Below are 26,481 nucleotides of genomic sequence, written 5' to 3'. Positions count from 1 at the left end.
AAACAATATTACGATTATTGTTCTGTCCGTTTGTAGTTTTATTTTCTGGTAAGTTTAAAAAGTGTCTCAGTACTTCACATTAAAACTTTCTCTGAACCACTGAGGTAAATCTGTTTCATGACATAGTGAAGCTCATTGTTATATAATAACTATAGTTGTATTACAAGAGTGTTCAACATAAAACCATCATTACATTAAATATAAAAAATAAACAAATAATGTCAAAATGTTGCATAGAGCTGCTTTAGTATGCATAATATATATAGTACTGTATATATATTGTGTTAACAACACTGGTAATAAACATGTTCTCATTCTCATATTTAAATTAAGTGTTATACATTTACATTGTTGTCTTTTTTCGGGACGTAGGAATGTGAAAATGTACACAAAGGTCGTTATATGTTAACTATTTTCCTCTGAGGCTATCCTGACCATTCCACTAGGACCAACTTGGTTAAGATTGGCCTCTTTGGAAAAATGTCATTTACCCCACTGTGGTTTTTATTTTAGCACTATTAGAGGATGCAAAAGATTTATGAGGCCGAGGGTCACATCCATGTTTACCTGGGGAGGCAAATAGGTTGCGGTACTATCCATAAACCTGAAGAGACAAATGTTATTGGTATTGAGTGTGACTTTGAAAGTCCAGTGAGACTACGGAGAAGCGGTGAGTAAAGTTCAATATATGTAACATTTCAGCAGGATGTTACTAATGGTTGAGAATAATTCAACCATATGTAGACTATCAAGCCAAATGTGAAACCCCTATCTATAATAATATTAATTTAGTCTATTGCGGGTAAACAGAAATAACTAAACGCATAAAAATAATTTCATGTTTTCATCCATCTTTGATCCTAATCCATCATCCAGTTTTTTAGTCTGTTTTTACACTAAGACATCACATAAAACACAACTGTTCCCAACTTGAAGTGAAACGAAATTTATCCAAACTAAACGTGAATTGACTGAAAACAAGGAAGCAGGATTCATTATTTATGTGTGGTGAACAGATCTCTTAAGATAAAGAAAATTCTTAAGGGGAGAAGGTACATTTTCTTAATCTATTTAATACGTTTGATGTACTAGGTTTTCCATAGTATCCCTCCCAATAATTAAATTGTTTAATTGTATCTTTATCACAAATTATAGTTATTATATTTATGTATTTTTAACCTTTGTTTTGGATATATTTAATTAATTCTATACTTATATTGTACAATCGCATGACGTTTCTACAGGACGTAAAAAAAACCTTTTGTAGTTTTGATGTAAAAAAATAAGTTGTCATTGTCTAAACAATTATTCTTGGAATCGTTCCTATGTACATAATAAATATACACCTACCTCTATATATGCATTGGGATACAACATTTTCTAATCAGGTTAGGGCCCCAATTAAGTATTTACGAATTATTATTAAAAGAAATTCAAGTTATTATTTTAAGATTACTACCACAATCACACATAATTAATGTGGCGGCACGAGCACGGATACAGTATTGCTTATGTAATTGTGGGTTCATCAACAACGCCACCCTGGGAATTTCACCCAGAGGATATTAATGTAAAGGTAAGCACATAGGTTCATTCGTGGGAAAGGAGCAGAGACAGTAATTCAGTAAGAATATTTATTATTTATATTATTTTACCACAATAGAAAAACAATGCTGGTTACGACTACGACGAACAAAATACAAATGAATATACTTTAACTGTAAAACTAAAAAAATGACAAATCAGCAAATCACAGAATGATCAAAATAGTCACACAGAATGAAACAGACACAGTTGAAATAAACGTAAACAAAAATGAACACAAGTAAGAACTCAAGAGTCCGGGGTGAACTGCGACACAGAGCCTCAGTCCGCTGTCGCTCGCTCGACTTGTGCGATTAGCCAATCACACACACGCACAGTCGGCCGTCAGGATACGGAGGTGGTCGGGAGGGGCGAATCGTTGCCACCCGATCCGTCCCAGCAGTTCCGGGTGAAGATTAAATAAACAACCCAAGACAAAACAGCAGTGAGTTAAGCGGGTGGTCTTAGCGGAGGCTGCGCTAAGTGACCTAGGGCGATCAATAAAAGCAGAGTTAAAAATAAACTAAAAAACCGGAGGAGGAAAGCTCAATACGTGCCAATCACCTAGCCACAATACCGATCAAAACATTCTTGGGGAGCACGGCACGAAACGGCGTCACCCACTTCGTAACGAAGTTGCAGAGGGGAAGCAACACGCAGCCAAGCACACACCCAGAGAGGAATCTATCAAAAGGATAAATGAGCTTACCACAGAGCTGGACAGAACACAACGAGAGAAAACAGCCGTCGCCAACAGCCTACCTCTGACCCCGGAAGCGGAAGCATAGGACGCTGATTGAGGTGGGAACTCAGCCTCCAGCCATTCAGAGCAAGAGAGAAGTCCCCGCCCCCTTTTAACCAGCAGGCTAAGACGGGATTGACTGGAATGCAAACAACCTCGTCCTGCTACAATCAACATACATGTAATAATCAAACTATTATCTAGGTTGATGCACAACAATGAAAAAAACATTTTTAACAGAGGAGCAGGCCCAGGAGGAAAACCTAAGTCCAGAGGTTGTGGTGGCAAAACCGACTACTGCATCTACCACTGAATATCTAGATTTTGTGTGAGTATAAATATTGAGAATTTTATCAAAAGCAGTAATAGCAGGTAAATAGACAGTTTGGCTTTTCAACTACCCCTAGTCTGTTTGATGAAGATGAAGCCACAGCAGCCAATCAGAGCTCCCGCCTCTTCCACTGAACGCACGGCAAAGTTCATATGAATCGAGAATAAAAAGAGCAAAATGTGCGACAGTCATTTTACGCAATTCAGAAAAACGATTTAGAATTATAAGCTTGTTTTAAAAAATATATATATATATATCGAACAAAATAATGTGTGTTTGATCGCTTCAGGTCTTCTCAACGAGAGTCACAGAAACATGACGTCAGTTCCATAAAAGTTAAACTGCAGTTTCCAATGAAAGCGCAACAAATGCTGGTTTTCCTTTTGTGATCGCGTCCTTAAAACACACTTGTACTAATACAACATCACATGATGACTATTTGTAAATGACCTTTATCTCACGAATATAATAGGGAATACGTTCAAACCCAAAGACGTTAAACAGGTGAAGGTGAGCCACACATTCTAATGACGTCAGAGGCGATCAGACAAAGCGATGATGAAGTTAGTGGTTAACAGTTTTATTCTCGTTAAACTTCATCTGAAGATGTTTTAAAATTTAAATAGTCCACTTGTGTGATTCATATCAGACATGTTTAAAATTAACAAATATAAACTGTTAGTTTGAATTCATGTTTCCTTTTTTTTTAGTTTTTTCATGATTGATGAGTCTTGTGCGTTATTTAAACATGATCGACATATTGAAATGGAGGCATGGAAAGGGATGAACCTGTCTGAATTCTTTGTTGATTTTGATGCACATAGGAAAAGGGAAGTTACTCTCAGAGGAAAAGTATCTTCTTATGAGGAAATATGCTCCTCACTGACTGACTCTAGTTATTTATGTAAGTCAGTATTTATATGAAGATGATTAAATCCTTCCATCATGACTGATTATCAGTCTATTCGCTTCATCAGAAAAGTAGCTCGCGAACCGAAAAAGTGTGAGCACCCCTGCTGTAGAGGAATGTAGGAAAACCCTAACTACACATTTTTAAAGGATCCCCTTTCTTTGGATCGGTTCTTCATAATGTTATATGTACATTATAGGCTTGCTCAAAGCCCATAGTGACAGAGTTGTCACGCCAGGCCGATGGCCTATCTTATATTAGCAGAACAAATCTTTGGAAAACAGCCTGCTGCCAGTTCTGTTGTTTCAGTTTCATACAGAACCAAAGTCTGGTGTACGTAACATTTTTTAGTGATGAAGGAGTCAATGATGAGGATGCAGAGGACCTCAGAGGACCTAGAGGGGAATCCTTTCGTCTACTTATTACAGAGTGGATCCTTTAAAGGTTTCTTTTTTAATTGTTTAACACCCATTTGTTCTTCATTGTATTACTTCAAATATCCATTACTTCCAGAAACGGCAAATGGCTTCCTTCTTTTGTGTAGGTTCGATACAGGAGCCCAGGGGATTGAACAAGAGACAGTCGACATAAGGTTGAAAAAATATATATTTTAAATTAACAGAGGTAAATTTCAGACACAGGTAAATCAAAATACAATTTCCAATGTCATAAACAAAACCAAAACGTTCAAGTCTTTCCTCTTATTGTCTAAGAGTCCAGTTCATAAATGTCCATAATCCAATTGAGGGAGGAAAGAGAGTTCTGTCCCATGTTCGGGGGAAGAGGAAAAAAAAGTACTCCTACCGCGATGTAGCGGGGTAATGAAGTCATCAAAGGGAGAGAAACAAAAAAAAAAAACCTGACCTGAAAACATAATTCAGGAAAGAAAACCCAAATTAATTACGCATTAAATACATTAAATAAATACAGCATATTTCAAACATTCATCAACAAAAATAATTTTCAATAATTCAATATAAATCAAAGTAAAGTGCACTTTAAATCAAAGGCATGAAGCCAATCTCAATGTTCCAGGAATTTGTTACGCAACATTTCTCAAACAGCTGTCTATTTAAAACAAAAATGGCCGCTTGGGCATTCGTCGCTTCGAGTTCAAAAACAACAACTTTAACTCACCGATGAGTAGCGTGAACGGATAAGGTAACGAAAGCCGCTGCAGTACAGTGATCTCGATTTCTGATCAAGTCTTTCAAAGTCCGCGTCAAGGAGTTTTTTTAAAGTCCGCGGCAAGGAGTTTTTTAAAGTCCGCGGCAACAGCGTGTGGGGGCTGCTACCGGCAACCACAGGAAGCGGAAGTGACGTGGGGGAGGAACTTGGCCCGCTAAAGTAAGAGCCGGACCGGAATGGATCGTTTTTATCTATATGTGGGTTTCACTTTCCCCCCCTGATCCCATGTACGTCCTCGGACATGGTCTAGGCTGGCACCGGACGGCTGTCTGGCTGGGGACAGTAGGAACCACACAATCTTCATCTTCCTGAAGAGCGAAAGTGAAGCTGAGTCCATGTAGGAGGCTTTGGATGCTCTTCAACAATGGACGGCCGAGCTGTGAATACTACAGTCTATCTGGAGGTTGTCTCGAACGAGCTGAACGGCGCAGAACTGGCTCGAGTTAAGGAATCAATGGCTCCGAGGTCAAAGGTAGGTCGGTTTCATGATCACTGGCGGAGGGTTCTGACTGAGGAGGAGAACCCACAGCCAAGGGAACTTTAACAGGAGAGAAAGATTCAGGGAGTTCAATGTTGTTGTCAGGCACTTCAGGTTCCACTTTACCCACAGGCAAGGTTTCCTCTTCTGAGGACTCGGGTTCACCAACTACAGAGCCTCCATCATCCGGATTGACAGAAGCTCGAGGCGGAACAGGGGCCTCAGAAGGTTCAAGGCAAGGAGCAGCCTGTTGGGCAGTGGGCAGGTCAACAAAAGTGGTGAATTTAACAGGGTTGTGCGTGGAGGGAACGTGCACAATAAAACTGTTGTCATTATCAGCATCATCGTCAGCAGGAATGAGAGGAGGCAGGGGAAGAAGATTCCTTTTCTTCTTTCCCAGTAGGCCAGGCTCTAGAACAGGTAGGTACCCACAGGGAAGAAGGAGATCTCTGTGTAATGTTCTTTCTGGCTTGTCTTTGCCTTCTGGGGTCACAGTGTAAACAGGAAGATTGCCAGCTTTCTTTATTACTATGTACACATGGGGCTCCCATCTGTCTGCCAGTTTATGCTTGCCCCTCAGACGTACGTTCCGCACCAAGACCCTGTCTCCAATGCTTAATTCTGACGGTGGGTTACCCGGCGATCAAAACGCAGTTTATTTCTGTTCATCAATTTATGTGAGTTTTCAATAGCCAGTTTATAACTCTCTTCTAGATGGGATTTTAGCTTTTGGACATACTGGGTATGTGACTCTGGCTTGTCATCATTTAGGGGTAGACCAAAAACCATGTCCACTGGAAGTCTGGGTTGGTGGCCAAAAAGCAGTTTGTACGGTGAATATCCAGTACTATCATTTTTGGTGCAATTGTAAGCGTGTACAAGAGGTTTGACGTAATCTTTCCAGTGTTGTTTTTGTTGCTCTGTGAGTGTACCTAGCATGTTCAGCAAAGTTCGGTTGAACCGCTCAACGGGATTGCCTCTTGGATGGTATGGAGTTGTTCGGATATTGTGGATACCAGCCAGTTCACAAAGTTATTTTATAATCTTGGACTGGAAGTCAGCACCTTGATCACTGTGCAGCCTTTCTGCAATGCCATAATGCACAAGGAAGTGGTCTCAGAGGCACTTGGCGACAGTCGTAGCCTTCTGATTCGGAGTTGGCACAGCGATTGCGTACTTCGTAAAGTGGTCGGTCATGACAAGGATATCTTTGGTTCTTCCATCTGGCTCTACAGAGAGGAAATCCATACACACCAGTCCATGGACGGGACGTTAGGATGTTTACAAGAGGTGCGGCGTGTTCAGGCAAGGATTTGCGTCGCACACATCTCTCGCAGGTCCGGATTTTATTGATCACATCCAGCGACATCCGTGGCCAGTAAAAACAGGAACGGACTAGGTCCAAGGTTCTCTCTGTCCCCAAATGACCCATCTGGTTATGCAGCTGGTGAAGCACTTCAGCCCGGAATTCTTCTGGCAGCACTAGCTGGTAGGTGCTCTCACTCCCAATCTGTCTCCTTCTGACAAGAAGGCTGTTACGAAGCTCCAACTTGTTAACTTCTCTCAGTATCAGAGGCAGATCTGGGAGCTGATCCCTCAGCTTTGGCGGCGGCGACTCCCCTCGCTCGAGCTGTGCGAAGAGTATGGAGTCGGCACGCTGCTTACTGGCGAGCTCAGCGGCAGAGAACTGCGGAAGCAAGGGAAGGGAGAACTGATCATCATTCATAAAACTGAGTAGAGCATTAGTGGGGTCACCAGCGATTGAACGGCACAGATGGCGGTCGGAGATGGCACGGATCGTCTGTTGGTCGAGAGAGATACTGGCTGGATCTAGATGTTGCTGGGCAAATTTGACGATTCGTTCTTGTTCTTTTCTGGATGATGGGTCATCAGCCAGCTCACCATGGGGCCTGCGAGACAAGCCATCGGCATCTGCATTCTGCTTGCCGGCTCTGTAAACAATCTTAAAATTAAAGCTGGACAAGGCAGACAACCAGCGATAACTGGTGGCATCAAGCTTGGCTGATGTGAGCAGGTAAGTCAATGGGTTGCTGTCTGTAATCACTGTGAATTGGGAACCATACAAATAGTCGTTAAATTTCTCACAGACTGCCCATTTAAGAGCTCCAGCTTGTGGGCAGGATAGTTGGCCTAGCTCCTGGTAAGTCCACGGCTGGCATAGGCTACAACTCGATTCACCCCGTCATGTTCCTGATAAAGGATGGCACCAAGGCCGCTTGAACAAGCGTCTGTGTGCAGGGTGTAGGGCTTCTCATTGTCAGCAAATGCTAGGACAGGAGCAGAGGTTAGTTTCAAGATGATCATTTGAAAGGCATCTTGACATTCTGGTGACCAACGACCTCCGAATGGCTATTTTGGGTTAAAATAAGCATCAGGCTTGATTCTGGCCTTCAGCTTCTTCTGAAACGGAGGGTAACCGGCGGTGAGGTCGTGGAGTGGCTTCACGATAGCCGAGTATCCATGCACAAACCTCCGGTAATACCCAGCAAACCCTAGAAAGGACCTTAGTTCTTTGAGGTTCCGAGGGACTGGCCATGAAGTAAGGGTCTTTATTTTGTCTGGGTCAGTTTCAATACCTTCCTGAGAAACTACATGTCCAAGGTATTTCACAGACGTTTGAAAGAATGAGAATTTCTCTACAGACAATTTTAACCCAAACTCCTTCAAGCAATTTAGGACCTTCATCAACCGCTCTTCGTGCTCCTCAAGAGTCGGTGCGAAGACTAGGAGATCGTCGATGAAGACCAAAACCTCTTTTAAGTGTAGTTTCCCCATACACCGCTCCATAAGCCGCTGGAAGGTGCTTGGGGCGTTGGTCACACCCTGTGGCATCCGATTGAACTTGTAAAACCCTAGTGGGCAAACAAACGCAGTCTTTTGTTTATCAGCCTCCTCCATCTCGATCTGGTAATATCCAGACTTTAGGTCAAGAACTGAAAACCATTTGGACCCTGACAGTGCAGAAAGTGTGTCCTCCAACTTCGGTAGCGGGTAAGCGTCCTTAATAGTTTGCAAGTTTAATTTTCTATAGTCTATACATAGACGAATACTTCCATTTTTCTTTCGCATGACCACAATTGGGGATGCGAAAGGCGACTCGGATTCTCGAATGACGCCAGACTCCAACAGTTCCTGCAGGTGTTTTCTCACAGCATCAACATCCTGAGGGTGGATTGGCCGGGGTCTCTGTTTGAATGGACTTGGGTCGGACAGATGGATGTGAGGTCGGACTTTGTCCGTTCGGCCAAAATCCAGGTTGTGCTTGGCGAAAACCTCAGGGATGTTGTTGAGCTGTCTTGTAATTCGCTGTTTCCATTCAGGTGATAGTGGAGAATCCCCAAAGTCGTAGTGTGTCGACAGTGGAGTGGTTTCAGGTTGGTCAGTAAGGACGTTTAGCCGTTTTAGATGGACATTTTGGAAGGAACATACTTCTGCAATGATAGCTCGGGCTCGAATGGTGACATCATGGTCGGACTCATTGGTCACTATGACCGGCAAATGGCACGGGCAACGTGCAGGCAGGTCAGCGAGGCAAGACTTCATGATGAGACCACCAGGCAGTGAGTATGAAACCGGATGTTCAATCATGACAGCCTTCTCCATTTTCAGAAATCGCGTGGCCAGGAATCCCTCGAGGACTATAGTCTGGCCGGCAGAGATGGTGCACGGGTGCTTTAACTGCAGAAGGGCACACTGGTTATCCAAGCTGTTCATATGGCGATGTTGAAGGATACACACCAATGATTGGTAACCAGGAGCGGAGGGTTGGAGAGGCTGGTCAAGGTGACTGTCAAAGTTTAGTCTGTAGGCAGCATCAAGGGTGTTGGTGCCTATGAGGATCATTTGTTGAGACTGCTTCAAATCAGGAATTATAAGGGCCAGATTGTCGATGGTAGTCATGGAACCAAGGAGGTCAGGAGGAAATGTCACGTTCAGTTCGATGTACCCAAGGTAAGGTACAGACTATCCGTTTGCTCCTTCTATTTCTAAGAGGTCATGCAGTGGTTTAATCTGGTGATCAGAAAGGTACTCGTTGTAAAACGAGTGGGGCACTGTAGTGATTTGGGAGCCAGTATCAAGGAGACAGTTTACGTGGGTTCCCTTAATCTGAATCTCCGACCGGTGCTCTTGGTTCCGACAAGGCCTCGGGGTAGATGTGGCAGTATGCGCGTAGTCTTGGGACATGGTCTGTTGTGGATAGCAGCTCCTGAGAGTCCCTGCACAGAAGCTGGTTCTAGTTTAACTGACCAGTCTGAATGTTCTTTTTGTTCCAGTCATGCTGTTTCTGGCGTAGCTGGTTTTTCTTCTGCTCAACCAGAGTTGCATTGGCTGCATTGGTGCAGGAGGACAAAATGTGCCCATCTTCACCACAGTTAAAGCAGAACCATGGCTTGGGCTTTGCTTGGGGCTGAAGTGAAGGGTGGCTGGACTGACGCGGCACAGTTTTGAACTTTGCTGAACTTCGCTGTGTCGTAAGGAAGACAGAAAACTGCTGCTGGAGTTGCGCCATTTGTTTCTTCAGTTCCTTGATTTCATTATTGCCAGAATGTCCACAGGAACACGTGCTCTGTGACTGGATGTTGGCTTTCTGCTTTGAACACACAGAACCTATGTGTCTTTTCATCAACATCTCCCTAGCTTGTTGCCTGTCTTCTTCCATGCGTAGTAACAACAGGAGTTACGAGAATGGTGGCGGGTTACTGCACCGCTGCTCCAGTTGTAACTTGGTTATCACCTCGTTTTCCCAGCATCCACGCAGAAACTGCTTCAGTAGGTGTCTGTCTGTCTCAGCAGCCGTTATCCCTCCTCTCTTCACCACTGTATTGAGCGTGAGCTGAAGCCGCTGGAGATACACCGATGGCCGCTCCACTGGATTCTGCAAGATGTTCAGGTATTGGGCGTACAACTCTTCACCATCCTGTACCGTGCCGAAAGCTGAATCCAATACACGTAGTAAGACATAAGGCAGAGTAGTTGGGGCCAAACCTTTAATTAGATCTGCGGCGGGGGTCAGCAGGCTCTCCATGATCCTTCTGGTGACGTATAATGCAGATATCCCTGGGTCAGCAAGAAGGAGGTCAATTTGGACTCGCCATGAATCAAAATCAGCTTCACTGGTCGGCTTCGGAATGCGTCCAGAAAAAGAGCGAAGGTGTATGGAAGAAGGTACATTCAGGTTAGTATTTCGGACAACATGCTCTACTACAACCCTCTGTATCTCAGGAGGACTCAGGTCATTGTGCGACAGGGAAACCCTCGGCGCAGACCCAGCTCTCATGGGTTCTGGTTGGGGCATATGCCTACGTCTTGCCCCCTGCTGTTCAATGAGAGACGGACCAGGGGGTGGTCGAGGAGATAGGGGCGCAGGCAGGGACGTCTGGGTCTCAGTCACAGGTGGTTCTGCCTTCAGCAAGTACATTTCTGGTTTCTCGCCGTACTCTCCTTTCTTATGTCCATTTTCATTATCATTTTTATTATCTTCGTCCTCAGTTGCTCCACTTAAATGCTCACGGATTTGATCCATCACTGTTTTTAGCACGTCCTCTAAACGTGTGCTGCTTCGGTCTGCTATCTCTCTAAAATTAGTGAGGTAATCGTGGGGAATATTGCTGCTACTTGCTGTGGCGACATACTCATAAGCGAGAGCAGTAAGGCTATACACATGGTCATCAACAGACGCATAGTCGTATGGGAGTAATCGAGCTAAGGCGCTAAAAGCACTACCTTCTTCGAACTCAACGATCAGGTTTTTATAAAAAGTGCTTTTCGGGTCGCTAACAGGCAAAACATTTTTAAGTGAACCATATGTGCGGAGTTCATCAAGGATTTCATCATCGGCACTAGTATTAGTGACACCCATGATCAACACAGAGCGCGATATGTTCACCCCTGATAGCACAACAAAATCCATTTTTGACATGAAAAAACAAGTATCAGACAAGCAATTATTCAAGCCACTTGGGCTCCTCCTGGCTAGCTCGCCACTTGTAACGCTCCTGGCTAGCTCGCCACTTGTAACGCTGCTGGCTGGCTCGCCACTTGTAACACTTAAGGGCTAGGATCTTTTATGTAGGTTCGATACAGGAGCCCAGGGGATTGAACAAGAGACAGTCGACATAAGGTTGAAAAAATATATATTTTAAATTAACAGAGGTAAATTTCAGACACAGGTAAATCAAAATACAATTTCCAATGTCATAAACAAAACCAAAACGTTCAAGTCTTTCCTCTTTTTGTCTAAGAGTCCAGTTCATAAATGTCCATAATCCAATTGAGGGAGGAAAGAGAGTTCTTTCCCAGGTTCGGGGGAAGAGGAAAAAAAAGTACTCCTACCGCAATGTAGCGGGGGTTGGGCAGCTCGCCATCATTTCACCTCGGTGAAATGAAGTCATCAAAGGGAGAGAAACAAAAAAAAAAAACCTGACCTGAAAACATAATTCAGGAAAGAAAACCCAAATTAATTACGCATTAAATACATTAAATAAATACAGCATAATCCAAACATTCATCAACAAAAATAATTTCATTCAATATAAATCAAAGTAAAGTGCACTTTAAATCAAGGGCATGAAGCCAATCTCAATGTTCCAGGAATTTGTTACGCAACATTTCTCAAACAGCTGTCTATTTAAAACAAAAATGGCCGCTTGGGCATTCGTCGCTTCGAGTTCAAAAACAACAACTTTAACTCACCGATGAGTAGCGTGAACGGATAAGGTAACGAAAGCCGCTGCAGTACAGTGATCTCGATTTCTGATCAAGTCTTTCAAAGTCCGCGTCAAGGAGTTTTTTTAAAGTATGCGGCAAGGAGTTTTTTAAAGTCCGCGGCAACAGCGTGTGGGGTCTGCTACCGGCAACCACAGGAAGCGGAAGTGACGTGGGGAAGGAACTTGGCCCACTAAAGTAAGAGCCGGACCGGAAGTGGATCGTTTTTATCTATATGTGGGTTACACTTGCATACTAACCATTAATCAAATATAACATTAACCCAAAAATGGCTCTAACAAAATCTTCTTACCTTTAAATGCATATTCTTCACGAAAAAAACGACAAACACAACAACTATGTTTCGTTTTACGTACAGAACAGTGTTGTATTTGGGTAATTTAAACAGATCGTTAGAGGCTTCTGTAAGCAATGTTCCTGATTAAGCAATTACGGAAAGTAATATTTGACTAAACATTTGACCAATGAATAAATGTATCATAATCGCTAGAAAGACTTCTTACAAAAGATGTGTGTGAAAAGTAAGCAATCACAAATACTGCATGTGTGTCTTGTAGTAAATGAGCCAAACTACACTGAACAAAAATATAAACGCATCTCTTTTATTTTTTGCCCCCATTTTTAATGATATGAACACAAAATAACTATTTCTATCAAATATTGTTCACAAATCTGTCTAAATCTCTGATAGTGAGCACTCCTCCTTTGCCGAGATAATCCATCCCAAATCACAGGCACATGGCATAAACTTCTCAATAAAAGGCCGATCTGAAATGTTCAGTCGGGTCACAAAGCACATTGTGAATGAAGGAATATTGTTTATTTCAGGCATGTCACTTTAAATTATTAACATCTCACTTGATTGTAGTTCACATATTACATGCATGTCCCAAAAGGGAAAAGCGTTAGAATCAAAAGCTTATCTAGTCCCGCCCCCATTACCCTCAGAATGAAATCATAATCATATCTTAATCTTGCGCTTATATCACTTTGGCATAACAGATGATTCTTGTCTCAGGTTTCTCAGGCTCCACTCATTGTTTAGTTACAGAATGTTCTTTTGTTATCCTCCCATGTGTCTCAACACCATGTCTGATTAGCTTGTCTGACCTTTATTCATGTATCATTCTTCAGTGGTTGAATTTTTTATAAGACATTAATAAGACATTTAGTGTTGCTGAATGTTTTACATCCTTTTCTAGTACATTCCATTTTTTAACACCTGTGACCGATAAGAATTTTTTTTTTTTAGGTACTCTGTATCCTCTTTTGTCTGAAATTAATATTTCCTCTAAGATTCTGTTTATTTTCTCTGTCATAAAAGATCTTTTAAACATTACAAGGGCGGCTTTTGTTTGCTGCCTTGTACATCATTGTACAGTGCGATAATTTATCAAGTCAAGTAGTTTAACAATGTTGGATTTGATATATAACTGATTTATGTGTGCCCTATAGCTGACATAAAGTAAGATTCGCTAATCTCAAAGTATTAGCAAGGAGTGTATGGAACACTTGTATGTATTACCCCAGATCTCAGCGCAGTATTGAAGGTGTGGAGAGATTAGTGCACAATACAAAATATGGAGCTCTTTTTGATTTACTATTTTCTGTGCCTTCCATAGTATGGAGATGCTTCTGGCCAACTTACTTTTTAAATTTCTGATGTGTGGCTTTCAACTTAATATTTCATCAATAATAACTCCCAGTACCAGTATTCTCACTGACCCTTTCAATATTCACTCCATTTACTTGAATGTTGACACTTTTGTTTCAGCCTTAATGGCATGTATTTAGTTTTCGCTAGATTTGGTGAAAAATATTAACATTAAACCACACGTGAAGCTTAGCCATTTCCTGATTTATTGACTCCATGAGTTGTTTCAAGGTACTCCCAGAACAGTATAATATAATATAGCAGGTTGATGTGTTGTCACCTATTTTTAAATATTTGGATCTCTTGTGTAAGTAGCTCTTGACCCAATTCAGTACTACCTTTAATGCCATATCTATACAGTTTAGCTATTAAAATATCATGGTTAATTAATGTCCAATGCTTTTTTTAGGTCTATGAAAATTCATATTGAGTGTAATTTTTGGTCGAAGGTTTTTGGTCACTGAAGTTTTTAGGGAGCAATTGTCATGGTGACAGAAGGAATGTCCACCAGAGCTGTTGCTTGTGAGTTGAATGTTCATTCTCTACCATAAGCCATCTCCAAAGGCATTTTAGAGAATTTGGCAGTAATAATAATAATAATAATACATTTTATTTGTATGGCGGCGCCTTTCAGGTCACCCAAGGTCACCTTACAAAACAGGAGTGACAGATCATAGCATCAATAAAAACAGAACAAACAAAGATCGAGATAAAAGTGCAGTGCAGAGTGTCTGGTTCATAGGGAATGTGCCAGTTTGAACAGGTGGGTTTTAAGTTGAGATGTGAATGTTGTGATGGAGTCTGACTGTCTTATGTGTGGTGGGAGGGAGTTCCAGAGTTTTGGTGCCGAGCAGCTGAAGGCTCGGGCACCCATCGTGCTGAGGCGTGACGTGGGGGTGATTAACAGTCCAGCAGAGGAGGAGCGGAGGGAACGGGAGGGAGTGTAGTCATGGAGAAGGTCGCGGAGGTAAGTGGGGGCTAGGTTGTGGAGAGCTTTGTAGGTGAGGAGAAGATTTTTGTAGTGGATGCGGTATTGAACCGGGAGCCAGTGGAGTTGGATGAGAACAGGGGTGATGTGGTCAGATGATTTGGTGCGGGTGATGATCTGGGCGGCTGAGTTCTGAATGATCTGCAGTCTGTTGATGAGTTTGGTGGGGAGTCCGGTGAGAAGGGCGTTGCAGTAGTCGATGCGTGATGTGACAAATGAGTGGACCAGGATTTCAGTGCTAGATTGGGTCAGTGATGGGCGGAGTCTGGAGATGTTGCGGAGGTGGAAGAATGCGGTCCGGGTGATGTTTTGAATATGGGGTGCAAAGGAGAGGGTGTTGTTCAGTATGACGCCGAGGCTCTTGACTTGGTGGGAGAAGGGTACAGGGAATCAGTCGATGATGATGGGTGTGGCTGGGGTGTGTTGTGATTTGGCGAGGGTGGATTTGGAGCCGATGAGCAGGGCCTCGGTCTTGTTGCCGTTGAGTTTTAAAAAGTTCCTGCTCATCCAGCTCCGGATGTCTTCTAGGCAGGTGATGAGGGAGGTGGGAGGGATGGCCACGGTGGGTTTGGTGGAGATGTAGACCTGTGTGTCGTCAGCGTAACAGTGGAAATGGACCCCATGGTGACGGAGGAGTTTGCCCAGGGGGAGGAGGTAGATGGTGAACAGGAGTGGACCCAAGACTGACCCCTGGGGGACACCCAGTGAAACACCCGAACGCCCAGACTTGTGGTGGCTTAGTTGGACAAATTGTTGACGGTCGGTGAGGTAGGAAGTGAACCAGGAGAGTGCAGCACCGGTGATCCCAATGCCAGCCAGGCGGTCCAAGAGCAGACGGTGGGAGATGGTGTCGAATGCTGCGCTGAGGTCGAGGAGGATGAGAATGGTGGGCAATCCGGAGTCAGCTGCACGGAGGAGGTCGTTGGTGATTTTGACTAGGGCTGTTTCAGTGCTGTGTTTAGGACGGAAGCCGGATTGGAAGGGTTCGTGGAGATTGTTTGTGTCAAGGTGGGACTGTAATTGTGCGGCAACCACCCTTTCAAGGGTTTTGGAAATGAAGGGGAGGTTGGAGATGGGCCGGTAGTGGTTGAGGTCAGCAGGATCAGCACTGGGTTTTTTCAGGATTGGTGTGATGGCAGCCAGTTTTAGGGAGGGGGGTACGGTACCTGTAGTGAGGGAGGAGTTAATTATGTTGGTGATCATGGGGGAAATGAATGGAAGACATGCTTTGACAAGGGAGGTGGGAAGAGGGTCGAGCTGACAGGTGGTGGTTTTGGCCTTGCGGATGAGTTCTGAGACGGTCAGTTCTGTTACTGGGGTGAAGTCAGAGAGGGAGCTGATGGGAGGTTGGTCAGTGATCATCCAGGGTGGGTCGTCAGAGGGAGTGCGAGATGTGGCCAGTAGTTGGTGAATGGTGTTGATCTTGGAGCTGAAGAAGTCCAGGAAGGCAGTGCACTGATTGGCGGAAATTTCAGGAGGGAGGGTTTTAGGAGGCTGAAGTAAGTGGCTGATTGTTGAGAAAAGGACTCTGCTGTTACCTGTACCGGTGTTGATGAGGTTGGAGTAGTATGAGGATTTGGCAGTGGTGAGGGCGTTCTTGTAGTGATGGAGGTGGTCCGAGTACATCTGGCGGTGTACAGTGAGTCCAGTCTTTTTTTAGAGTCGCTCCAGTCGACGGCCAGTGGCTTTGAGCTGGCGGAGCTCAGGGGTGAACCAGGGAGCAGTGTGGGTGAATGAGACTGAGCGGGTTTTCAGGGGGGCCATGGTGGTGAGGGAGGAGGAGAGGCAGTTGTTGTAGTGAGTCACCAGGTCAGTCAGGGAGGATGCTGAGGGGGGGCTGGGGTAGGAGCTGATCAGGGAGGAGAGATCTGTGGTGTTGATATGTTTGATGTTCCTGAAGGAGATGGTCCGTTGTTCCTTGGCTTTGTGTAGTTGGGTGTAAATGTCAAAAAGTACGGCTTTGTGGTCGGAAATGGGGAAATCAATGACATCAAGGTTAGTGGGAGTGATGTCAGTGCAGCAGATTAAGTCCAGTATGTGACCTTTGTTATGGGTTGGGAGGTTGACATGTTGTGTGATGCCAAGACAGTCCAGGAGTGATGTGAAGTCGTTAGCAAGCGTACAGGATGGGTTGTCAATATGGATGTTGAAGTCACCAAGGAGAATAACAGTGGGGGACATTGCACATACAGATGTTAATAGTGATGAAAATTCATTGAGGAAAACGGCAGAGGGTTTTGGTGGTCTGTATATGGTGACAATGATAGTGGGTTTGGGGCCTGTGAGTTTTACAGCTAGACATTCAAAGGAGGAGTGATGGGGGACTGTGACAGCAGTGACTTTGATGTTTTCACGGTGGAGGAGAGCGAGGCCACCCCCCCTCCCAGTGGCACGGGGTTTACTAATAAAAGAGAAACCTGATGGGACAGCCTCATTAAGATCGGAGAAATCGTTTGGTTGCTGCCAGGTCTCGGTGAGGCAGAGAATGTCTAGGCTCTGGTCAACAATAAAGTCAGCTATCAGCAGGGCCTTTTTACTGAGGGATCTGGTGTTGAGTAGACAGAGTTTCAGATAGGTGAGTGGAGTGTAACAGGTTGCTTTGAGCACAGGGGACAGCACACTGTGATTGACAGGACTGACAGGGCGGGCTGTACGAGGAGGTGGGCGGGGCCCAGTGGACCAGAAAGAGCGGATGTTTGTGTTGCTGTTGTGAGTGACCTGAAAGTTCCGTCCAGAGCCTCGGTGGATGTATCTTGGTCGTTTCAGGATGTAGTGGTGGGATGCAAGCTCAGGTGGGGGGGTCCTTGAGAAGATCCGGAGACGTAACATCTCCGTTGCCGAGTAACGGAGCGGCAGAGATGCGCTCGTGAGAGCCGAGCAGCGCGAGCCAGAGGAACAGGTTGAAACTCCACATGATGAGAAGTCGGCGGCGACGTAATCCAGCGCTAGATGATGATCCAGGTGGTGATGGTGAAGCCACAGAACCAGCACAGCGGAGGCAGAGGAGTGGAGCGTGCCGGTTGTAGCTTGTAGCGGTAGCGGTAGCTTGTAGCGGTGTAGCAGGGAGGCGGCGTCCTCCGCGTTGACAGCAATCCGCGGGCGCAGGTAAACGTCCGGGAGAGCTGGCAGGGTGGCGGCGGACCGGTCCGAACTGGCGTGCTTCGTGGGGCACACCGGCGCGGGCTATCCAGCCACAGAGTGCGGAGAGGAGCCCTGTGTCGGCGGAGTTAGCTTCTGGCTAGCGGAGCTAGCTTCTGGCTAGCGAGTCAGGCAGTAGCAGCAGGCAGGCAGGCAGAGACTAAAACTGCTGTTTCAGTGTCGCAGAGTGGAAGATCGAGCGGGCCGAATCAAGCAGATGGGTTCGAGGACCAACATTCATAAAAGACTAAGCTTGATAAATCAATATGAAACGTCAAAATAGCGAAAATAACGAAGACCAGGGGAGGCGCGGCAGCAGCTTGCCAGCGGACCCTCCAACGGTTAAAAGTACATCCAACCAGCCTCACAACCGCAGACTACTAAAACTAGTACGCAGATTCTCAACAGATAGTATGTCTCAAATCAAACACTGTCGCTACACACTAACCAGAAATGGCTCTGAGGTCTGTGGATCAGAATCTACTTATGGTTCCACGCACACGGCTCAGGACCAGAGGAGAGAAATCTTTTCAGGCTGTTGCTCCTAAGCTTTGGAACGATCTTCCTCTCTCTTTGCGCTTGTTGGAGTCTACTGACTCCTTTAAGAAACATCTTAAGACGTTTCTATTTGTTCAGGCTTTTCCTTGAATTTCTCGAACTCCTGTGTTGTTCTCAGTATTATCTTGATCTTTGAAGTATGTACTTTTTTGAGTATTGTTTTGATTGTTTAAGCTCTTTGTGACCCTGGTCTCGAAAAGCGCTATATAAATAAATATTACTTACTTACTTACTTACTTCTTCTACAACAATGAATGCATACAGCTGTAGGAACACTATCGCCGACACCTGCTGGCAGCATGTTCAGCAAGTTTGAAAGAAGAAATAAAGAAATGTGAGAAACCAAATTTTCGCGATATTTACGCCGGTCATCAGCACTGAAGAAGTCTCATCCTCCTACTGTTGGCTGAAACTACACCTGGTATATGCATGTACATGCATACATACTGTATATATATATATATATATATATACATACTTTTCTTTTTTTTTAACCTAAATTGTGTTCTCTGCTAATAAACTTTATGTGCTTTAATTATAATAGACATTCTTTAACCCTCCTGTATCAAGGAAGGAAGGGAAAAGGGAGGAAGAAAGTAGGTCCTTAGACAAAGGGAATGAAAAAAAATATTGTGGATAGAAGGAAACGGGTTAGGTCAACTTGAGCCAGAGGTATAACAGGTGAATGTATTGTAAATAGGATATATAGACTTTGGTTATGCTCAAGATAAAAAAAAAAAAATCATAACAGGTGTCGGAAAACCTCTTATAGGCCTACAGCACTGATGGTGTTAATGTCGTTTGAAAACAAACTATACAGTAACGTATAACTACTCCCCTACCAGTGAAGCATAATTGTAAGTCAGCATTGTCTATATTGTGACTGATCATCAGCTTTGTAACAATACAAGTATTAACAGAAAGTCAACAGAATGATCTCAAAGTTGATACTGATCATGTCTTTTGTATTAATGCACAACTGCATTCAATAGCTTGCTTCAGTCATTTAAAGTGCAATACAAGGACAGACCATGGACAGACTGCTACCTGAATAAGAAACATTTTTAATCTGTTCAGTTGTGTGACCACACAGCTAAATTCATTGACATTTTTATGGGGATTCCACGGTCTGCACATGACGCAAGGGTGCTGAAGCACATTCCCCTCTATTACCAACAGACTTACCCTCCTGCAGGGCACTGCCGCCAGCCTCTCCACAACCGTCTTCAGGCCCGCTAAAACGGCCACCTGTCCAAAGCCAGATGTATTGTGGAGAGAGCCTTTGGCATCCTAAAAACAAGGTCGAGGTCTATCTTTATGAAGGCCTTGGAGGTGGACATCCGCTATGTCTCAGAGACCTGCTGCATCAAACTACACAACATCTGCCTCAGCAGCGGCGATGAGTTTGAGCCAGAGGATGCTGATGTGGAGGGAGCAGCAGGAGACCACTACCACCCAGAACCAGCGCCCCCAGGTGTAAAAATGTTATGCCCTCTGTAGTTTGAAAATAGCAGTAGTAATATTGTATTATGATGCAGTTAATTATGCAGACCAAAAATGCATATGTTGCTCTTTTCAAATTCCTTAAAGTATTCTGTGTTTCTCCTTTGTTTTTATTATTCAGCCACAGTGTTGTTTTGCTTTACACATAAAATATAGTGATGGCGTTAATGGAAACCAACCTTGTACGCCTGCTTAAGGTTTTTCCACTTTTATACAGAGGCTGGGGTCACCTTCCCCCGTATGTTTAGTGACTGTTCGCTCGCAAACTAGCGAAATAACATTTGCATTCGCTTTTTCATCCAAAATACACAAACAAACGTAACTGACGCTTTGTGCAACCAAGTAAGCCTGGACGCTATTGTTTTGGATTCATCCAAACAATCCTTATGCTTATCCTTATTATCCTTAACTTATCCTTGATGTCTCAATCCTAGTCAGGTGCGCGACTGCATTTGATTTGTGGCGGTCACTTCTCTTTACTTAAGGAGCCTTAAAGCAGGAAGAGATCGCTAGTTTGATCGCGTCTCATGACGAGGTTTGGCTCCACTTTGATCGTTACCCGAGACTTGTACTTTGAGACATTACGTTTTTTTCTCTCTTTTTTAGTTCGCCCGTTCCAGCTCGTTTTGGATTTACCTGGTTTGGATATCATTTATTAAAGACATTGACTTTTGGATCTACCCTTATTTGTGTGACTGTTTCCGCTTCTGGGTCCCAACATTATTACTACTAATATACAAGGACAAGTGAGATGTTTTATGCCTTCCTAGTAGCCATAGTCAAATACATACTGTAGATTCTAGAATATCTGCAAGATACTCCATCAGTAACTTCAGCCTATACCTAAACACAGCTTCAAGAATATCTTGCATTAAAGAGAAGTAGTTGCCCAAATGAAAACACTCAATGGTTCTGTACGTCATTGTAATGCATCCTCACTGTAAATATTTAGGGCATCATCCCTCTAAATGTAACACATACGACAAAGGTATTGTCCACTCAATGCCTCCCCAAGCATCCCCCAATTATCCAAGAAACAGTACCAGGATGGACCATTTTAGTGGAAAATGCAGACTCTAATGCAGGCCTCTCATAATCATCCAGAAAAGGGTTGAGATAGTGAACTCTTTTTACAAACAGTCAAGCACACATGAGTTAATGAATCAGTGTCTGCTTAAACAAGTAGCACCTGACTGACAATCACCTGATTACTCTTCAGTCACCTGGTTGGTTCAACTATATGGGCTTGACCGGTTGGATCCAAAACCAAAGTTAATGTCATGTGTATGTTCCTTCCTGTTTTATTTTGAAAGTGTGTTTCCGTGTTTGGTACGTGTCCTCTGTTTTGTCTTTACAGACGCTGGCAGGTGCGCGGCTGGGGATGATTGAATGGCGGGTTCTTCCCACTCATAAGGAGCGTCTCTGACCGGAAGAACTCGCCAGAGTATTCAGTTTCCTGACCAGGTTGGCATCTCGATATCGCTCCGCTCTTAAGAATCTGAACGATCTGCTTTTTGAAGCCCCCTGACGTTGTCAGCGTTCTTAGTTGCTCACGTGAGTCTTTTTCCCTTTTGTTTTAGTTGCTGTTCGAGACCCTGATCTCCAGCCGTGTTCCTGCCTCCGTCCCGAGCGCCTGTCCTGTTTTTTGTTCCGGTCCCTTCCGACCGTTTTTTGGACATTAAAAGACTTTTTGTTCCGAACGATTTATTCACTTCCGCGTCTGGGTCTCCTGCCGTGTTCGACTCGTGACAGTTAAGCCGAATTGTGTCCATTTTCGGATATTGTCAATTGCACAGCCATATGATATCACATGTCACGTGAATCCTATTTTCCTGAATTTTATAATTCAGTGGATTAATAGATAGATAGATAGATAGATACACTTTATTAATCCCTCTGGATATCTCCTTCGGGATATTGCTGAATAATAGTTGCTCGTTGGTGCTTTTTAACCCTTGATTTGATGAATATACGCATATGTCTAAAATCGTGCTCGAGTTATTATTCAGGAAATCACGAGTGAAATAGGGGAATGCATTATAAACACCTCTCTTGCATATTGCCGAAATGTGCTTCACCAGATCAGGCGCTCAGACGGAGCGGTTACATTTAAACTTTGATGGTTAGAAAAAACGCTAAACATACATAAGATAATGGCATTTGTTCCCTTACAAGACTTATTTAATGTTGTCTAAAACTGTTTGCTCAGCTCAACTCTTCACAGAAATGTTACGGGGCAATCTCTCTCTCTCTCTCTCTCTCTCTCTCTCTCTCTCAGACACCCCTGGGGAAGCTGGGGAGGGATTTTAATGTTTATCGTCATCAATAATGGGAATGCAGTAGACAAAGGTTTCAGATGTAGTCTCCTTTATGTAAAATTTGCCATTAAAATACAAAACAAGCAAAGATTGAATGTAGATATTTTGTTTACTAGTTGATTGTTAATATGTAAAAGTTTGCGCCTAAAAATGATGTGATTCTTTTCTGTAAATAAAGTGAAGGATTGCTTCTCTAAAGTTTCTGTGAAGAGTTTGTCTGCTTCAGGCACTCATTGTTGAGCTGAGGATTTAGACAACATTAAGATAAGCAGTTCAACATATACTCTTGACATATGATTGTAAATGAACCAACGTTGTTACATTATGTATGTTTAGCGTGTTTTCAAATTTCAAATGTAACTGAGGAGGTGTTTTTGGAATGCATGAACTCATTCACTGAATTTCCTGAATGAGAACTCGGCTTTAAAACAAAAATCACAATTTTACACGTATGTGTTTATTCGTCAAATCAAGGGTTAAAACGTGCCAATGAGCGAGTAATAGTCCACTGAATTATAAAATCCAGTAAAATAGGAGTCACTTGGCATTGTTTACATACATCTGATGTCTGGCGGCGCTATGGACAATGTAACAGCGACACATGCATTTTATTGTTTCCAAAATTACTATTTAAACAAATGTATCTCACTGGAACTCGATAAAGTATGCCAGTTTCCTTATTTCTCCTTCTGTATCGGATTCCTAAAAATCTTTTCTATTTGTTCCACAACCCCCAAATATCTCTTTCTTTCACTTTGTCTATTAAGATTTGAAAATGGGTTCCTACTAAGTGTTTCTTATACTGTTGATATTGTAGAATCATCTGTACACACAGGAGATCATGCCTAATTTGGCGATGCAGTTCAGAAGCTTTAAGGTCGCTAACAAAACGTTGTGCCAGACCACAATTTTAAATTTGTCTGGAATGACAACAAATATTGACTCCGTAACCAGCCGAGGTTTTGTCCGCTTTACACAAAGTTAAACAGCAAACTTCCAAAAGCCTCTTTAGCTACAGCAGTTCACCCGTTATGGATTTTATCATCTATTTATTTATTGTCTTATATGACAGTTATGTTTGGATGATTATCAGCATCTGTCAGATCCCTGCACTTCCACCTCCAACAGAAGAAAATTAAATAATTTGATTACTTCAGAAAAGTTTGTTTCTCTCTTTGTTTGTGTCTGATAGGTGGACGGGATCATCTTCAACTCATCATATCGTCATTCATGGGCAGAGATTTATACTATAAAGCATTACCATGTGCTGCTCCCACTTTTAGATTAATCAAATAATCGGTGTCCCGCATCCTTCACAAATCTGGGGTAGATTCTTCGTAGCGGGGAGCTTTATGTGAAAATCTGGGCAGGGATTTACTTTCGCTTCCTGATTGACACCCAATTTTTTTCCGCATTCTTTAGAAGTCACCATAAATTATGTAATAGCATACAGTATATTTGGCTTTCAAAGCAAATATGTACAATATCTCAAATGTTAATTGAACTCCAAATAATTGTATTTTTTGATTTTGCCAAAGTATTTATTCTTAGTGTTCAGTGTTGTTCAATTTTGTCACTATTCAGGAGACTACCAACCTTAAAGAATAGTGCAAACACACTCATGACTTTTTGTAAATTGTCATTTCATCTGAATTTTTGAGCATCTGCCACATTACTCATTATTGTGTGTCATATTGTTTCTGAGAGTAAAGGTGCTTGACTGTAACCTTATCTACATCTAATGTCTAACATTTGATCATTTCTTAACATTAAAATGACTTGAATGATGTAGTCACTAGTCAGTTGCATGACTTACACCAGCGTTAGCTTGCTAAAGAAAATGGGTGAGAAAGAAAATAAGTACTGTTTAACACAGAATTACAAGTCACTTATTTGTTTAACTAATTTTATATGTCAACATTACTTAGATACTGTCCTTGTCAAACTCACAAACAAAATACATGGTTGGGTTGCAGGAAACATCAGTCCATTCTCCTGAAGCCAACAATTCAGTACAGTCCTCATCATCATAGGCGTTGTTGGGTTCCCCTCTCCGCCATTTGCTGAATGTGGACATTGGCGTGTTGTCAACATAAGTGAAAACTCCCTCTTGTTCTAGGTCATGGATGCCGATGTAGACTCTGCTCAGACCCGCTTGGCTGATGTACGTGGCGATGGCTGTATTCGCGCCCTCGTCCTTCGGCATGGCCAGGTGCCCTCCTCTTGTCTGACAGTAGGCCTCAGCATCAAAGTACCGCTTTTCCTCCTTCACCATCAGATAGATTTTATTGTCTGTCTCCTTCATGCCAGCAACAGCTGCAGGGGAGGTCAGTGCTGAAACATGAGGACTTGCATTTCTATAAATATCACATTAAAATATTTTTAAAGGCATCAAAACATCATTTGCATACCATTTTTGATGAACTTCAACTCAGAGGAAAGTTGTGCTACAATGATGTCCATCTCTCCAATCATCTTTCTCATTGGTGTGCATTCACAAGGAACACCTATAGATAACAAGTTTGGCTTATTCAAACAACTTTTCAGAACTAAGAACTGTTATTTAGGGTAAAATATTTTACCTGGCTCTCCAGCTGATCCCTGGGGTCCTGGGTCTCCCATCTCTCCCTTGTGACCTGAAAAAGGATGGTCCATTTATCAACAAAAAATTTTAAAAAATACTCCTTTGAAATTGTTGAACCTTTTATTCCACTGGGGCCCAGTTTGCCATAGCGACCAATGATGCCCTTTTGACCTTTAATCCCTGGATGACCTGAAAAACATTTTTTTAAACAGAACCTTAAATAATTGTGTTTTACAAAGAAATGCTCTTAAAGAAATTAATACATTTGATAAATTCTACATTAGAAAATACTTAAAAATGTTGAAATAATTACGTGAAATTGATATATTTTAACGATCACACATCAGAATAGTGATTGTTTATGACCAAATTCTCAATTATCCAGGTAATTGTTATCGTCAAGGCTCCAAAGAGAGGCACTGTGTAAAGTTTTAGTAAGATCTTTCATTTCTAATCCAACAGGCTTCTTCCGTTTAGGTGCAGCTTTTTACTGCAATACCCGGTCCATCCTACAGAGAGCGTAAGTGCTTAATGTTCACCAGCATACTGCGCTCTAGTATACATTTTTTTTAATACATTTTCATCCTTCTGTACAATACACTAAAAATAATAAACAATACTCGTAAAAAAAACGATTTGCTAATATTACTGGAGAGGACAAGTTTAAATGCCTGCTTCTCATTACTGTTACACTCTTGTCTGTTGTAGCAGATTGTGGGACTATTTCTCATCCAAATGTAAACACAGGGCCATCTCTGGATAACTTGTTAGTGATGTAACAGGGCATTATCAGCTAAGTTATGTGATCTTTACCCCAGTCTCTGCCTTATTTTAGCCCAGAAGTAGTGATGGAAACTTGATGTTTACCATTTTCTCCATGAGGTCCAACTCTCCCTGCTCTTCCTGGCCCCCCTTTTATTCCTTTCTCACCAGGTTCTCCTGGCAAAATAAAAACACAAGTAAATACAGTGCATGTTGTGTGTATGAGTTTGCTGATATAAGTGCATACCTTTGAGTCCTGGCACAAGGATCTGAACATTGCAGGTCTCCTCTGTGAGGAGTTGTCCAGAAGACATCTCCAGTGATAATGAAATAAGAATCAGTACAAACGGTAGAACTGACCTCTTTCTATTCATCCTTCTTCATGGGTTTTTCTTAGACTGCAGTTCTGAAAAAAATTGATTGCAGCTATTTAAACAAAATACAATATAACACAATCTTCTTTTGGGTAAGGATTGTTTTTGTCATTTTCCTGTTGCCTTTTTTTCAATAATATTAAAACAAACAATTGAGATATACTGTAACTCAGATTTATAAATTGTTGCTGAAACTTAAACTTCTCAAATGGTTGGATCTTCTTTTTAATCAAAGAGACGCACTGCATTCACTTGTTATTATGTAATATAATATACTTGTTAACAACGCGTTATATAAAATAATATTAATTAATTAATAAAATGTAATATTATTAAATTAATAATAAAACAATTATTAATGATTGATATCATCTAGTAATTAAAAGTGTAAAAACCTTACCTTTATCTTTCCAAATTTTCAAGAGAGAAATAAAACGTATGGACGCTTCCAGAGATGAGAAGACGTTCTGAACTTTGGTGGTCCTGCAGAAGCATCCCATGTTGCATCCAAGAATGTGAGCGATAGCGCAATCATAAACACAGATAAAGTCTCAAGCAGCAGAAACCTTACACATAATTGGCTGGGAAAGCCCCAAATGGATTCAACAATCCCGATTCTTCC

At 42.6% G+C, this 26,481-nt stretch overlaps 1 protein-coding gene and 1 pseudogene across 2 annotated transcripts; both read right to left on the bottom strand.

Moving 5' to 3' along the window:
• Positions 1 to 14,370: 14,370 nt before the first annotated feature.
• Positions 14,371 to 21,593, bottom strand: LOC148060952 (uncharacterized; annotated as a pseudogene).
• Positions 21,594 to 24,063: 2,470 nt separating this feature from the next.
• Positions 24,064 to 26,295, bottom strand: colec11 (collectin sub-family member 11). Of its 2 annotated transcripts, none has more exons than XM_087779872.1 (7): positions 26,260 to 26,295; positions 25,733 to 25,891; positions 25,591 to 25,662; positions 24,841 to 24,912; positions 24,722 to 24,775; positions 24,551 to 24,646; positions 24,064 to 24,473 (listed from the first exon to the last, which is right to left on the bottom strand). In XM_087779872.1, exons 2-7 carry the CDS (start codon positions 25,857 to 25,859, stop codon positions 24,064 to 24,066), a joined length of 831 nt encoding a protein of 276 aa, XP_087635998.1. In that variant the 5' UTR covers positions 25,860 to 25,891; positions 26,260 to 26,295. The 2 variants fall into 2 exon arrangements, with proteins under 2 accessions (XP_087635998.1, XP_087635999.1); XM_087779873.1 differs by having other exon boundaries at positions 24,064 to 24,455.
• Between the last annotated feature and the right edge of the window lie 186 nt (positions 26,296 to 26,481).

The sequence above is a fragment of the Callionymus lyra genome, chromosome 18 (assembly GCF_982586985.1).
Source record: "Callionymus lyra chromosome 18, fCalLyr1.hap1.1, whole genome shotgun sequence".
NCBI lineage: Eukaryota > Metazoa > Chordata > Actinopteri > Syngnathiformes > Callionymidae > Callionymus > Callionymus lyra.
Note: the sequence above shows the minus strand (reverse complement) of the source record. Positions and strands in the feature narration are given on the sequence as shown.